This window comes from Stylophora pistillata, chromosome 14 (assembly GCF_964205215.1).
Source record: "Stylophora pistillata chromosome 14, jaStyPist1.2, whole genome shotgun sequence".
Taxonomy (NCBI): domain Eukaryota; kingdom Metazoa; phylum Cnidaria; class Anthozoa; order Scleractinia; family Pocilloporidae; genus Stylophora; species Stylophora pistillata.
This window is the reverse complement of record NC_142532.1, coordinates 17,290,846-17,307,526: the sequence shown is the minus strand read 5'-3', so window position 1 is coordinate 17,307,526 and position 16,681 is coordinate 17,290,846. Positions and strand designations below refer to the sequence as shown.

The 16,681-nt window shown below is 36.9% G+C and overlaps 3 protein-coding genes and 1 pseudogene across 4 annotated transcripts in view; 2 read left to right on the top strand and 2 right to left on the bottom strand.

The window, feature by feature from the left end:
* LOC148716881 (uncharacterized) overlaps positions 1-9,955 on the top strand; it is a 24,349-nt pseudogene extending 14,394 nt beyond the window's left edge. The window contains exons 5-6 of the transcript XR_015995634.1: positions 112-345; positions 7,193-9,955. The product of XR_015995634.1 is annotated as an uncharacterized LOC148716881 (transcript). The remainder of the gene's footprint in view (positions 1-111; positions 346-7,192) is intronic.
* LOC148716883 (uncharacterized) lies at positions 1,757-3,505 on the top strand. Its single transcript, XM_088745937.1, has 2 exons — positions 1,757-1,985; positions 2,224-3,505. Exons 1-2 carry the CDS (start codon positions 1,872-1,874, stop codon positions 3,259-3,261), a joined length of 1,152 nt encoding a protein of 383 aa, XP_088602063.1. The 5' UTR covers positions 1,757-1,871; the 3' UTR covers positions 3,262-3,505.
* Positions 4,635-5,770, bottom strand: LOC148716882 (uncharacterized). Its single transcript, XM_088745640.1, has 2 exons — positions 5,318-5,770; positions 4,635-5,161 (listed from the first exon to the last, which is right to left on the bottom strand). The coding sequence occupies exons 1-2, from the start codon at positions 5,625-5,627 to the stop codon at positions 4,635-4,637; spliced, it is 837 nt and encodes a 278-aa protein (XP_088601766.1). The 5' UTR covers positions 5,628-5,770.
* On the bottom strand, positions 9,469-16,681 carry LOC148716880 (uncharacterized). Its single transcript, XM_088745934.1, has 13 exons — positions 16,516-16,681; positions 15,673-16,435; positions 15,426-15,526; positions 15,073-15,307; positions 14,421-14,533; positions 13,707-13,987; positions 13,294-13,464; positions 12,943-13,039; positions 12,670-12,867; positions 11,658-11,818; positions 10,958-11,064; positions 10,406-10,768; positions 9,469-10,042 (listed from the first exon to the last, which is right to left on the bottom strand). The coding sequence occupies exons 1-13, from the start codon at positions 16,679-16,681 to the stop codon at positions 9,925-9,927; spliced, it is 2,874 nt and encodes a 957-aa protein (XP_088602060.1). The 3' UTR covers positions 9,469-9,924.

Genomic DNA, 16,681 nt, shown 5'->3' with positions numbered 1-16,681 from the left:
CTGAAACTATAACCTCTCCCTTTGTATCTCATGACTTGAAGTTCATATATATATATATTTTTTGACATGTGTAATTTGAATTACTCATTTTCTCTTCCATTTTTTCACCAGAGACTCCAACATCAACAGATGTCACCAAGATTGTCATAGGGACGGCTTCTGGTGTGGTTATCATCATAGTTGTGGTTTTTCTATTGTTATTTATCGCAAAAAAGAAGCGTTTGCTGTGGTTCTCTTCCTTAGGACACAGACATGATCCAGAGTGTTACACGTGCCAGCCAATGTTTAATGGAGATACAGAGAATGCTGAAGGTGCTGAGGTTTTTAAAAAATCACCAGAAATAGGTATTTAATCAGTAACATTTACTTTGCAATATTTATTACAACAAATTATCTTACTCATACCCAGCTGATAATTTGTCATCTGGAGGAATTTAAATACTGATTAAAAAAATGCTATTTGTATAGGTAATCTCATGATTTTGAGTGCAATTTGGAATATATAAACATGAGTAAATCTTTTCAAAAATTAACAAAATTGCATGAGCTTGAAGGGCGAGTGCAATCTGTGGTCTCTGAAAAAATTTACAAGTGCTTATTTATTCCAAATTGCATGAGAGAAATCATGTTATTATGTATTAATAATATACATGAAAAAATACAAGGTAGCTTATCATAATTATGCAAAAGACAAGCGCACATCATGTGCATAAATAATTTATTCAAACCCTACAAGTGACATTGTGCATTCGGTCAAAACAACTGTGTACGATCAAAACAATAACTAAAATGAAATTTTCACATCTTTGAGGCACGAAAAAGTTAAAAGTCCAGCCAAACAGTTCAAGGAAGTGTTCAGTGAGTTTGGTAATTCTGTGAGTTTGTTTGATTATTGACCAATCAGAATGTCTGGTTTGTTACTTTCTTTGCACTGAATTAACCCTCTTCTGCACTGAATTAACTTTTTTCTGCACTGAATTACCTGAAAACTGCATTTATCTTAACCAATCAGGACTGAGTAGTTTTTTCATGTATATTATTAAGTCTGTTAATAATTATGTAACCCCAGCCCCCTTTCAGGTATTTAAACACTGAAGTAAATTTGAAAAAGTATAGATTATGTTGTTATGTTGGTCATTTAGTTCTCTAGTATCTAGTTGGTATGTAAACCTCCCCTCCCTTTTCAGCTGGGCGACCCTAAAAGCCGGAACTGTGCAATGGCAGAAAATGACCCCAAATCCTAAAACATGGAACGGCGGAAAATGACCCCAAATCCTGAAACACGGAATGGCGGAAGATGACCCCAAATCCTAAAACACTGAACGGCAGAAAATCACCCCAAATCCTAAACTGTGGAACGGCAGAGAATCACCCCAAATCCTAAAACATGGGACGGTGGAAAATGACCCCAATCCTAAAACATGGGACGGTGGAAAATGACCCCAAATCCTAAAATGAGGAATGGCGGAAAGTGACCCCAAATTCTAAAAGACAGAAGGATGGAAAATCACCCCAAATTCTAAAACACAGAAGAGATGTCAGCGCATGTTGTACGAAATTTTGTTCAAAGACACTCAAGCGCTTGGCTCATTCATCCCCACGACGATAATGCACGTGACTAAAACTAAGTGTTATCAATTTGTTTTCTTTTTCTGAGAGGTACGAATGATAATGAACCATTCTACATGAAAGATAGCTGCGTTTTTGTGTTGTAAACCTGTTTAGTTACCTTTTATTATGCTAAATTTGTCCATAGTTAATCGAGGGGACTGGTTATGAAAGCCGGCGAACTTCAAAGGACCGGCCTATTGTTTGGGTTTTGAGGTTGAGATGCACCGTCACGTGACATTGACCGTGCATCTAAAAACAACATGGCGGTCGCGTGTGATGACATGTTCTTCTTTGGAGACGATTTAGAGGCAATTTTAGGAGTTTTAGAAGAAGAAGAAGACCTTGATGAGCACTTCAGAGAAGCAGCTGCTGATGTAAGCTATAGAATCTGTTTTAATAGTTAAAATATAGCCTAAAAACGTCAAAAAGGAAGATTGAACATGAAGGTCGAACAGACTAGCTTTCGACATCATGCTTTCGATCAATCACTCTTATTTCGGGCTCTATTTATAAACCATTTCTTGCCTAAACGTTATTTTATCAGCTGTTGATTTAAAGATGATTTATGAACCTAAGTAGTGTGTGATGTTGATCGTGAATTTGGTTTTGCAGGTTCACCCACTGAGCGTCACTTGCCCTCATTGTCCAAAGAAATGCAAGAGTAAGAGCGGACTGAAACGTCACATCACTGTTAAACACAAAGATAAAACAGAAGAAACAGAAGAAACTGAGACAGACAAACCAGAAAATCGAGATCTATTAACTGTGGAAACGTATGCAAGCATCGTTGGCAATGCTAAAGTGAAACTTAGAGACAGCAAAATTTATCCAAAGGTAAACAGAGACGAGATATGGTCCTACAACTGCAACACTCTACAATCTTCAACACCTAAATTTTCTGAAATTCAGGGGCTTTATATTCAATTGGCAAAGTCTGGAAATGCAGAGAGGTTTTATGCAGCCTTTTACGCTAGCATAGTCTTGCATGCTTCGAGCCATTTTGTAGGATTATCAAGAAACTCTGCTACATTACTTTGTTCAAAAGTGGCCGACTGCCTTTTAACACATAGCAAAGAAAAAGCAGAAACTCACACATGTGAACCATTGACGAAATTATCTGATAAAGAGAAGTCAGGGTTACAGTATATTGGAGGTTATGTACTACATAAGCTACATAACAAGCACAAACAAGCAAGTAAAACACTAGAAAATGACCACGCAATCTCACTGATAATGGCTGGGAAATGGGACAATCCTATTGGTGAAGATCAGAGATTGACTACAACATTGAATCGAGGTGGACTGTGGAAGATCACAAGAAATGCTCAGTCTGTTTTCGAAAGAACTGAACACTATTTCAGGGAAGCTACACGTAAAACCAGTCTGAAAAACATTCCTTTAGCTAATATTATTTCAAGATCAATGCATGATGTAACTGTTGCCGCATCTCACTCTGCCATGTTAGCCGACTCTGAAGTTGAGATTAGTAGCCATGTTGCCAAAGATGTTCTCCACAATATTATTAGTTTGTATGTTAGAGTTCGTTCTTTTTCATTTGTGAAGGACGTTATTCAAAAACACAAAATTAGATTGAAACAACTGAAATCAAAAGCTCTTTGCAAGGACATCAATAGGTCATCAACAGACTAATTACTGTAATATTCTTTAAATTCCCAAAACAAATAGACTTTTCTGTAAATTTAATGTTCCTGTTTTATTTAAAAAAATATCATAATAAGTTTGACTGACGCTGTGCCTAGAATATGTATTTCAGGAATTATGCTACAAATATTCAAGTAGAAATACAAAGGAGGCAAATGTTTGAAAGTCAGTCCTTATGTATTATATTATTAAAACTTATATTAAATTATTAAAGCACAATTGTTAAAACCAATGATGTTTGTGAGTTGAATACATTGATATGAAAATGATATGGAATATATCAGACTGTTTACAGATAAGTAAGAAACCTTTCCCAACAATAAATGGGAACAATTAATCCTATTGATTTATGAAACACCAAATAAAACAGTGTTATGATATAATGCTATTTACAAATTTACAAAAAACCTGATAGAGTGAGCACACTTGAACAATGAAAGAAAATATTTTTAGGGGATAATCAAAACAAGGGATTAGTCTCTATTAATCCAAAATCCTCACAGAATAAGTATGCTCACTCTAATGTATTATTTTAAAATTACAAGATCACTCACTATATATTTATGAATAACCCTATGATACAAAACAAGAAATTGATACTTTTTATATTTTCCTAAGTTTTAAGCTATGTTTTAAGTTAGATACACACTCATTTGGAGATACACAGGTTATAATAATCAGCAATGTCAGCATTATTTAGTTTTCTTCCTTTTTGGGACAGGGTCATCTGAGACATTAACCCATGCCTTGTTTTTGTCTTTCCTGCCTCGGGTATTACCAGACTGACAGGTGACAGCGCGTTGCACTCTGATGGTGTTATTGTTGTAACCAAATTGACGCATATCTGGGTTGTCACTTCTCCTACCAAGCTTCCTCTGGTTCCCAAAATACTCCTCAAGGGGATCTTGGCAAAAGCGCTCAGTGAGCACATATTCCATCCCTTCATTAAGTAGAAACTTTGTAGCCTCTACAACTGAATGAACTGTGATTTTCAAGCCTTCGTAGGTTTGCCAAGAGAGAAACATCTTGCTCCTTGCATTGTTGGTGTACTCACCAGGACGATTGGCCACACTCTCTCTCCAATTTCTCAAATAACCAAGGAAATCATTGGTTAACCAGGCAAACCGTTGATCATTCACTGATGAATATGGCTTGAGAAATGGCTTTCTTTTACGCACATGCTCATGTCAAGGAAACCAGTTAGTTCCCCAGATACTTTGTCAAATACCAGATTTGACAAAATTTTCATTTCGTCAAAAAGGAGCACAATGTATCGTTGCACATCGAAGTAGCTGTTTGTAAGAACATTCAACTCCTCAAGTACTTCCTCTTGAATGCCAGCTTTGGGTCGTATACAATTTCTATAGTCCTTCAATGTGCGTGAATAACGGATCCACTGACTTCGGTATAATGTGGTGTACGATATCGGATGACAGTTCAAATGGTCTCACTCCAGGGCAAATCAAGAGAACATCAATTCTCTTGATAAGTTCAGAGACTGTGATGTTCATAACGGATCGCAAGGTTTCAAGATGAATCGCATGATCATCTGGCAGAAACCATCCAAACACAGACACAGAAAAACCAAGACTATCATCGATGGTGAGCTGAATCTTTGGTAACACAAGCAGAGAACTCTTCTTTGTCAATACAATTCGATCGATTGCTGCCTCTAAGATCCACTCACTTAGAATTTTCAAAGATTTCACTCGTTTTACTAGATCTTTAAAGTCACTGTAGCATTTTTTAGGGGCCACTTCTGGGATTTCGTTGACTGCGCTTCGAGGTGGACGCACATTTACTGGTGTTGTGAAGCAACGCTTCGGCATGTTTACTGTTGGCAAGGCACCAAACTTCGGTTTCTTTTTCTGCATCTTTTCAGATTGAACTAGAGTAGAAACAATCACAAACAAACAGAATCAGAATATAACGTTTGAAGTTTATCAAAGCTCAAGTTAATTGATAAGCTATGCACCTAAGCACCGCGCAGATTATGTCTAGGATCGCGTGTAGTTAAACTTATAAGATTGCATTTAATACTTACAAATCTCAATATCCTCGGGCCTAAAATGGTTTTCGCACGTAAAGACACGATCATTGTCGATCTGGCGCTTGAAATCTTTGTCTACAACGCGTGTTTTGGTCAATTCGTTTAGCCAAAGTTCTCGCCATTTCTTGTATTCAGCATTGCGAGGGGCAGGAAGTTTCCAGATGCCGATTCCTTTCGTTTTGCGGGACGAGCCGCAACCAAAAACAGAGCAGTTATCTCCGGGCATTCCTTCTTCATTTATAGATACATACAAGCAGTATTTAAGAAGGAATAGTAATATTACAGACGTAAAACGTGCAGTCATCAGTACAAACGCTCACATGTGAGACGCCATCTTGAATCTATGTGATGCACGGTCACGCTAGGTTGAACTCGAAAAACCAAAACAATAAGCTATCCCTTTGAAGTTCGCCGGCTTTCATAACCAGTCCCCTCGATTAACTATGATTTGTCATGAGTTTTAGTCGCAGCATAAAAAGTTGCATGAAAACTAACTTGACATACCACATTACAATAAACAATTGTGACTTTGATACGGTTTCTGGTCACATCTGCAGGGATTTAATGAAACAAAAATATCTCAAATGCTTGTAAGTGTGAGGACATCACAGGAACGTTTTCAGGCTTCTCAAAATATAACATTGTTCAGCCCCAGCCCCAAGCTTAGACTAGCGTGAGAGCAAGCTCTCGTTACAGGCCCTTCAATACGAGCGTTACTTCATCCACGAATAAGTTTTGGGCCTTGAGTAACACCAGGCGAAGAGAGGTTTGCGGAGGGTCGCACGCGTGGGAATTTCTCATGGTGTGAAAAGACAAAGAATTACACTTCCCTTTCAGGAAGGGAAATTTAAACGCCATAGAGTTGACGATTTGCAATTTGTTGAGGAACAGAAGAAATCCACTAAATGAATTGGTAAAATAGCCTTTTTTTTGTCCAGAAAGTTTATTTCTTCCGCTGATATGTAAGCTGTAAATTTCATACTAGGATGGTGGTGTTTGTGGACACCTTGTCACGAAGAAATTCTTCAAATTCTTCCTGACGGTTTCCTTCTGCTAACTTTCCAACGCGCATGACCCATGCAAACCTCTCTTCACCTAGTGTTACTCAAGACCTAAAAGTTATTCGTGGACAAAGAAACGCTCGTATTTGAAGGGCTTGTAACGAGGGCTTGCTCTCACGCTAGTCTAAGTTTGGAGCTGGGGCTGAACGTCGTTATATTTCGAAAAGCCTGAAAACGTTCCTGTGATGTTCTCACACTTACAAGTATATGAGATATTATTGTTTCATTAAATCAATGCAGACGTGACCAGGAAACGTATGTTACAATTGTGTATTGTATTGTGGTATGTCAAGTTAGTTTTCACATGCTTTGTACAAAATTCATACAAGATGCCCTGACATCCGTTCCATGTTTTAGAATTTGGGGTCATTTTCTGTCATCCCGTGTTTTAGAATTTGGGGTCATTTCCCGCCGTTCCGTGTTTTAGGATTTGGGGTCATTTTCCGCCATTCCTCCATTTCACCGTTCCAGCTTTTAGGGTACTTTGCCCTTTCAGTTACTGACATTCAGCATGCTTTTTTCCTGAATTCAGCCTTCAATGCAAATTTGTCTCCCTTAAGTTCAATTTGTTAACTTGAATCATATTCATTTTGCCTTGCAAAATTTATGTCACAATTACCTGGGTTGCTGCATTATTAAATTTTTTTTTCATTTTTACCTATTTTTTTCATTTTGTATTTTCACTTTGAATTCACTTCTTCCTTTGTGATTGCATCAGTTATAAAATAAAAAGGCTGTGGTTTAAGCATGTGTTGTGCATTTATCAAAAACATGGTTGGAACTTGACAACTGGTTTGACTTTTTTCAGATTATGAAGCAAAGCATGATGTGTTTATATGCTACTGTTACAAAGATGTTGACTGGGTGAAGGAACTTCATGCCGAGCTCGAAAAACGAGATTTTGCGTGCTGTATTGACTTTAAGACCTTCACTATTGGGATACCAATAATGCAAAACATAACTGAAGCAATTTGCTTCGGTAAAAAAACAATTGCAGTACTTTCTCCAGACTTAATTCATTAAGAGTGATTGGTGTAAACATGAGCTACAAAAGGCGCTTTCCAGGGTGCGATATCATCAGGTTGTACCAGTTATGTATAAGAATTGTGAAATACCCTTTGCTCTTCAAGACACAACCTACCTGGATTGGCAAAACTGCAATGTGAAACCTTACTTCTGGGAACAGCTTGAAAAGGCTTTAAGGAAGCCAAATGGTGAGTCTTACAAAAGCAGGCAACCTCAAAATGGAAATCAAACCTCTTAAGTCTCTGCCCACGTATGGATCATGGCAGAGCCAGGTGAAAACCGGTGGGACTTTTTTGTACATGGCATATGTTACGAAACTTAAACTTTAGTGCCCTATGTCAACTTACAAAGTTGAAGTTTTGCTTAAATCATGTCGTCTGCGTATAGATAGGGATTTTGCACCTTCTCCCTTATTCAACAGAGAAGGAGAGGCAAGTTTCCTTACTCAGTAATTTTTATTGGAGATTAAGGTTTATAAGACATTTTTTGAGAAAATAAGCTTCTTTAAAGGGGAGCTTTCTTAGAGGTTCATATGCATTAAATTTCTTAAAGAAATATTGAATAGTTTTTGAGGGTCCCCTATACTTTTATGAGAAGTAGGATTAGGCATTTTTTTTTTCTCATGAATCGTGACATGATTTTTCGTGAATCATTACTCATGATTGAAGATGGTAAGATCTTCTCATGTCCACATGGACAAACGTAAATTTTTAGTTCAAAGTGACTCGCGAATAAAGAGCTAAATTAATCGTGAAGCATTTTATTTTGCTTCAACCTACCCCCTCTGGGTAACCCACAGGGGTTTGGGGAAATTGAAGCTTGCCTGGGTGGGGTTGGGAAGTTTCAACCTGTGGAATACACAAGGAGTTTAATGGTGAAGAGTCTGTTTTTTGTGAGCAAATGGTTTAGAAGAAAATTTTCACTTGTAAAATGATACTTGTATGCAAAAAAACCAAGATGAAAATTTTCACTTGTAAAATGATGCTTGCATGCAAAATAACCAAACAGCAGCACCAGAATCTTTGCTAAATCGTACAACTTTCATTGATCACACAAACAATCATTCAATATGTGCTTGGGTGGGGATTTTTGAACTCAATTTTTGCCTGGGGGGAGGGGTGATTTGGACAAACCATTCTTCATAAGTTCAAATGCCCAGGGCCTTACCTGTGGGGGGGGGGGGGGGTCTGTTGAAGCTTTGAGTTGTTCATGCTACTCTCAGCAGGGAAAGATTGTTATTATCAACAGTATGAGTCAATTTAAATTAAAGAATTTGTTTATTATATAAACTGTAGTGTTTCACGAGGATTTCCATTCTTGGGAAAAGCTGTAACTGTTCGTAATAATTTTTTATGTGTTTGATATCACCAATCGGTGCCTTTGGCGCCACTCTGTCAGGTTGATGAATGAATGGCAAAGTGTTCTCAAATCCGGATCCAACCCTTGCGAACTGAATTCCCAGTTTTCTGGGAATTCCTAGGAATTCCTAGGAATTCCTAGGAATACTAAAAAATTCCCAATTATGCAAATGAGCTCCTACTTGAACAGCTTGGAATTACTGGGAATTTCTGAGAAAGGAAGATTATTCCTAGGAATTCCTAGGAATTCCTAGGAATACTAAAAAATTCCCAATTATGCAAATAAGCTCTTATTTGAAAAGCTTGGAATTACTGGGAATTTCTGGGTAAGGAAGATTCTTGTTTTGTGAGGACGTGGAATTCCTAGGAATTCCTAGGAATTCTCAGCTCCACCAACTCTAAGAAGGGTGGAATTCTTAGGAATTTCTGGGAATTGAATTTGAGGCAATTCAATTCTTTGAGGCTGTTCAATTCTTTGAGGCTATACAAAATTTACCACGAGATATACATACTACGTATATAACTTGCTATGTTTATAACTTAAAAATCATAAATTTCAATTATTTAAACTAAGTTCTAGTAAATGACTTTACATTAAAAAAGCAGCAGTCAATTAAATAAAATACAAATTGCCAATTAATCCAATGTATACTTTACTTATCACAGATTTTGCTTTCTAACCTCAATTAGGACTCTTGGATTCCATGATCACAAACGTTTTTATTGTGATGCCAAATAATTTACCAGCGTATGCCCACAGATGTGCAAAAATTACAAAACATTCATCAGCTGTTCCTTGATACACACCTCCCACATGTGTAACAATAATTACATTTATTAATTACTGTTATCTATGCTAAAAGAACTTAATGTTGGATATGGATGTAAGTAATACCTCCCTAACATACATTTACTGGTTGCCTCTGTTGGAAAACCTTGAAAGTCAAGCTCAGTTGCCCCAAACACTATCAGAGACTTTTTGTTCAGATTGTATCCTTTAGTTAGTAGAAATTTCAAGCCTTTGACAAATTCAGCACCTAGTTAATCTTTCTTTTTTCAAGATTGTTGTTGCTGCTTTTTCTTTTGCTCTGTTTTTGATACTGATTGATGTAGTTGTTTCCTTTTTTTATTCTTACAAAATGTTACTTCTCGTTGATCATCCGCACACTCCGCAAACATTTGGTATGCGAACAAGACAGAGGTGGTCACTGTTCCCTTCAAGAAATAACACCTTTTCCTTGATTTCTTCAATTCGTTTCACTTGAAACTCTGATCTGAAAATATTTTTCAAACAGGACTTGTTAGCAATGAGGAAGAGAAACAGAGTCTCTTCTCATAACTTACTTTCTTAAATGCACCAATCACTAGACCTCCTACAAAATATTACTTGTATTACTGGTGCAAAATACAAGTCTTTCTTTATATACAAATTAAAAGTTCAAGTCACACTTCAATAAAAACAGTACTAATGTTTACCTGTTGTCCACCTCTGAGACTCAGTCAGCTATCAACAAAATTGTTTTATATGTTATAGGTCTGGCATAAAAAATTTACTTGTAGCATATAATGACAAGCTTAGAGAAAATCAATTCTGACTATTTAATACTTCAACTGCTTTCGCTCAAATTTATCTATACCTTTCTTGTTTCATCCTTAATGTGTGATGACCAGCCTCACTAAAGAAGAATGGATTCTGGAGATCCGGCTTCACTTCTCTAAAAACTGCCAAGGTGATCCCGGACTGCCTATCCCACACAAAGAACTCTACCTCTCCAACCTTGCCACACACAAACAAGACAACATAAGCATTTCGCTTTATCATTCTGGTATACTCCTTAGAGTAAAACACTTTTCCATTCTTTACAATTCGTAGCACTTTAAATTTGTTGCCTCCACTGACTTCCTCATCAATCATCTCCATTATCTCCTGTGGTAGCCCTACCAATTTCTTGGCCCCTCCAGCAATGAAGCAATTCTCTGCCTTCTTAAGATTTTTAACTCTAATACATGAAAGGAAAAAATAAGTAGATTGATATATTTAGTAATTGCGGGGTGTCTTTCAAGTATAAAAGAAGTTGTCTGTAGTGTAAAAAAGCTAATTCAGATGATGATGATAATGATTTCTATCAATATTACTAAAACTGTAGTAAAAAATCAGACAAGTACACTTAAAGCAAAATATCACTTACTCTCTTTTGGTGTTCAGCATTCTTTTGACAAAATCCTTGACCACACCATTTTCCAACATATCTACCTCACATCTTAAGCGACTCTGTGCATGAAGCATCCATACAACCTAGTAACAAATTCAAAATTGCACATTTGATGCTAGTAGTTCATTTTTCCAAATGGAGTTGTAAAAGTAAGTTCTTCATTTACTTGATTTAAATCATAACGGTTTTTGAGTTGGAAAAGTAAGTTCTTCATTATACTCTATTTAAATTTATAACAGTTGAATTATACAGAGGAAACCTATTAGCTGTTTGGACACCAGGGGTCAAGGGAATTGAGCCATACTAACAGGGTTAAGGGCAAATATCTTAACTGGTTCTGACATATACTTTTGCATTTTTAAATAACTAAATTATTCAATAAACATCTGGAATACAGAAACTTTATGTGCAGACAATATTAACCAAGGGAACTTTGTTGAACATAACTGAATTCTATAATTAAAACAATAACAAACTTGGCTATACATATTCTTCTCAAAAACAATAGTCATGACTTAACTTCATGTTACATTAGTTAAACATTGTTTTTCAGGAATTATATTTGTTTTGTTTGGACAACGAAATTGACCATAACAACAAGGAACCATATAAATGAGGTGACCTGATAAGGTGGGGTGGTGTTAAGGTGTAACTGTTGTGGGGTTGCTAAAAGTACCTGTCTACAAACATTTCCTGTGCCATGTGTCAAGTCCATAATGGTTCCATTCATGTCTTCAAACCCAAAGGTGGACCATGCCCACAGTGGACCCCATCCTTCCACATAGTCAGCTAGATGGGCACCAGTGTTGTGAACATTGAGACCACAACTGCCATTACCTTTAAATGTGGGAGAAAACACACTATTTATAGCCATGCACTTTTGTTGACCATCAGTCAATGGGTGAATTCACCCTAAGAACATACTTTACCATAGCTTTGGTTTTTTCTATTTAACAATTATTCGCCGAATGCAAGGTGAATATCATCTAATAATCCCTGAGACGAAGTCGAGGGGATTATTCGACAATATTCCCCGAACCTGAGGTGAATAATTGTTTTAGTATAATTTCAGAGCTGAACAAAAGAGAAATTTCTAAAATCATAACATTTTAGTAACACTTACTGGCATTTTTTTTAACATTTTATATAAACCGCGTGGAGCGATTTATACAGCGTCATTAAGGAACCACTCAACCAATCCGATTGCTGGAAACTCTTTGCTCAGCTCTGAAATTATACTAATATTACCCATACAGATAGAGGCATAACATCATCAACCCATCAGGATAAAAAAACTCCCCAAAAACTCATCAGAGCCACAAACCAATTTCGTCTTTGTGGAGTAGCAATGCAACAAGAATAATTGATTTTCTGTCATTTCTTTTAACAAAAATAAACAAGAAAAGCCCCAGAGGTATTATTAGTATCCAATCTGCTATTTCTCCTCTTTGATTGAAATATACATTATTGTCACTCAAGATATTTGACAGTGGTTTAAGAATGTTTGTTTGGTAGAGTGAGACAAGTCTAGTACAATTGACCTAGAAAAAAAAAGATAACAACAATATAAAGTACATAGAAAACTGGTATTGGCAGGTGTAAAATCCTTAGTGAGCCTACAGTGTAATGGTAATAATATGAAATCAGGCACTGGATGTAGAGTTCAGACTGTCACTGAGTTTTCTTACCATACAATTCTTGAAAATCCTTGTAGAATGTCTGTAGGAGATCTCGAGCTCTTGCAATCTGTGCTGGTGTTATTCCATCACCAAGAAGAATATAAACCCCCTCTGCCAAATGTGCAAAGTGGCACAGGTACTTATCAGGAAGGTAACCAACCAAGCATGGAAGTGAATAGTACAGCAACCAAGACTGCAACTCTGAAGCTTAAAAAAAAAGTTTGTTAGAGCTTAATGTTACCTCCCTGTATCATCGAGCCACTGTTCCATTAAAGTACACACCTTTCAAGTTCTTAAAATGTTTCTCCATGTCTCTCGGTAGACGTGTCAAGAAGTCTGGGGGTCTCATCTTGAGAATGCGTTTATTGATACTTTTAACCTGCAATTGATTCAGTGTTAGTCACACCATATTTCTTGCAAACAGTACGTACAAATGATAACCAACAATTCTATTATGTGAATCTAGTATAACATGTTTTCACAACAACACAGTTACACTAAACACCCTGTCACACGTGTACATGTATATTGACCATGATTACTCTGTTAACAAATGAAACACTCAAATCTTAACTTAGCTGTGACAGTCTACATATTTTCTATAACCTGCAGTTATAATTTAATTATTAGTACCTGTCCTCCAATAAAGTATGGCTTCTTGTAATTAGTTGCTGAGAACCATTTGTACAGAAGGGTCTTTGTAACACCCAATAAGCAGCCATGCATATAGTCAGGAACCATACCCAATACTACATCAAACCAAGGCATCATTGCAAGGCTAGTGACATCATAGACACCTACAACCTAACAATCAGCACCAGTAATAATCAGTGGTAGCAAAACAACAACAACAGCAATAGGAAACTTAACAGATGACACAGGATTAACTACTGTTTTAGTCCTATTCCCCTGTATATTTCCTAAAAAAAGGGCTGGTATTTGTACATTTTCAGGTGGTGTCTTAAATGGCAAGCTTTAATGTATTGTCTTTACATGAAGCTCAAGTGTATCACTATAAAGCAGTGTAACATGACAATCATTTTAACCTTTTTATTCTCTCTGTTTCCAGAGAGACCATTCCTTAAAAAACTCTCATGGGTACGCTTTGAGACTGCTTCAGTGGGAGTCCGGTAGGGATAGCAACGTGTATGCCCTTTTCCTTGTTTAACCACAACACCAGGTTCTTCACAGGTGAGACAACCAAATTGTCCATTGTGCTGTGCCATACAAGTGAGATATGCTTTGCCCTGCAAATCAGTGGACCCCAGAATTACTGCAGCTTTAATAGTGATTGGCAGCTCCTCACAATCTGGTTTCACCTGAAGACCTGCATGATAAATAACAACAAGGAATTGCAAAGTAGAAAGGAATCATTTTAAGGAAGCTCATAAATAGAGCTTTTGGTCATGTGTGCAGGACTAACGTATAAATTGCCCAAGATGTCACATAGAAAGAAACATAATCAAGATTTCAAGTGAAAAACTGGAAATAAAAGGTGAAAGTTAATCTGTCACTTTTTTAAATACAATTTTGCTCAATAACCTTTGCTTAATTTTTCATACATGGCTCCAGATGAGGAATACCTGAATACTAATACACATAACATATTGCACTCACCAGGGACATAGTAATTTATTGTTGTTGAGAAGTTGAATCTATATGCACATTGTATATGGCCTCACACTGCCATCCTACAGTCCTAAGCTCACACATCTCAGTAATCATGTTACAGTACATGTATAATCATTTTTTTACCTTACCTTCGTCATACAAATGAACCATCTCAGATGCAAAAGGTTCAAAGTAAACATGAAATGGTGGTTTGCCTTTACCCTGCCAAATTCCCCACATTAACATGTTCTGTTTGGAAAACCTGATATGAATCAGAAAGGTACAGAACGCATTGTTGATTTACATGCATTATACACTCATTATTATTATATTCTATGGAAACTGTTAAATTCTATATTTTAAAATTATTATTATTATTATTTCAGTCACACCTATGTGAGGCAACCTTTACCCATTTAACACCAGATACTGAATAAAAGCATGATATGTAGTAAGGAATATTGCATGGTCTTTTCAATAGCATTGTTAGAAAGGGAAAATCTGGAAATTATGCACTAACATTCAAGGTTATGTCAACAAGGGAACATTTTTATGAGCCCAAAAATCAGTCTTGGTTTAATAATAAATGGATCCACAATCCTCAGTACTACACACTAACAATACCTTAGACCTTAGGCAAAACTAGATTTTTAAAATATGCATTTTTCTGGTTGGGCTTTGGGCGTGTAAGCATGCATACCACATACTATGTAATTGTAAAAGGTCTTCCAAACATTTACTTTCTTGCTTATAGTTGTTTGGGGCTGTTTTCTTAGTGGAACTTGCAAACAGCAAACTAACCTTTCTGGTGATGACAGTTCATTGATAGCAAGGAAAACTGGCCATAAAGAAACACTGGAGGATGAATACAGAGGTGCACCACCTGTATTGAAAATGAAGCTAATATTGAGCTTGCTATGTAGAAATTGGCCCTCTTTGCACAGTGCCATGTAGAACTTGCCATCTAGTATGTCTGTTAAAATTGATTGACCACGGCGTTTTATTCTTTCTTGAATGGTGAACCATACCTCTTTGCCTAGGATGGAATTTAATTACCCTATAAGAAGATGTCACATCCAATCTCCAATATTTAGCAAGTGTGAGTATTGTTTTCAATTTCTACTATCTTTGTTTATAAGCACTTAAAAACTTACGAAGCAAAAGATCCTTCAGTTGGTTTTTGATATTAACTGTGACAAAACTGTTTTTGTGCTCCTTTTTTCCTTGCTGGGATTCACTTCCTTTGTATCTGAGACTTAAGGAAAAAAAAGAAGACAATCAACACAAAGCAAGGGCGTTTAAAGTCCACATGAAGAAAGGCATAACAGATTCCTAAATTTTTCAATACTCCACCTCTACTCATTCAGTACCTCTAAATGTAGATTTGTTCTTTAAACTTACCCCACACAGCCTGATGTGGAACAACGAAAGCTGTTTTCATCATCCAAGGGAAACAGCCTGTGACATACTTCGCAAATGTCATACACGTGGAACTCACATTGTCCGCACACTTCTTGAACTTTTCTGTAATTGAGAGACTTGAAAGTTACACTTTCGGGACAAGTCACTTTAACCAAATCGATTAAATCCTTCGCAGCTTCATTTGTCATACAGTGTCTTGAAACATAGGCCAAAACTGCCTTGCATGCTTTTTCATCGTGAGTGAACAACCCAGAATCAACATTGACAGTATCGTCATCATCTTGTTCATCTTCATCTGATGAATAACACTGGCCTTCAAATTCACCCTCATCAGACTCAGAAGTCACTAAACAAGAGTCTTCGCTGGAAGAAATCTCACTGCACTCACTATCCCTCTCTCCACTAAGTGTTTCATTTAACCTCGTGTCTTTGTTGTCAACACCCCTTTCCAAGCTCGGGAATGCTTCGGACTGTGCATATCTATTGGAAGGCGAGAATTCCAACGCACCTCTGTAATCGCATATAGTCGCTTCTATCTCCTGTGCAAGTATTTCTTCGCTGTGGGACACACTTGATACTGTTGGAACCACTGCTACTTTAGTGGAATCGATAGACTCAGGAATCGTGCTGGCCGTGTTAGCACATGTTGCTGAACGCTTGTTACGGTCAGACTTCGTTGATTTAGGCACTGGTACACTGGGATCTTCGAGGTATCTCTTGTACTTCCTAATGTGGTATCCTTCTGTTATAAAAATGAGGGCAAAACACAATTTGTAATCAATGATAATAACAATCTGTTTTTTGGCTTGTGTTATTTCTCACCTTTGCCGTGAACACAACTCAAGTGGGTTTCGAGTCTTTGTTTCCTCGACAGCTTTCGGCCACAAATCGTGCATTTGAAGTATGTTCGATTTTTGTCGATTATTTCAACGTGGAGGGAGTTATCATTATTTATAACATCGTCAGCACGTGGACTCAAGGTATCCAT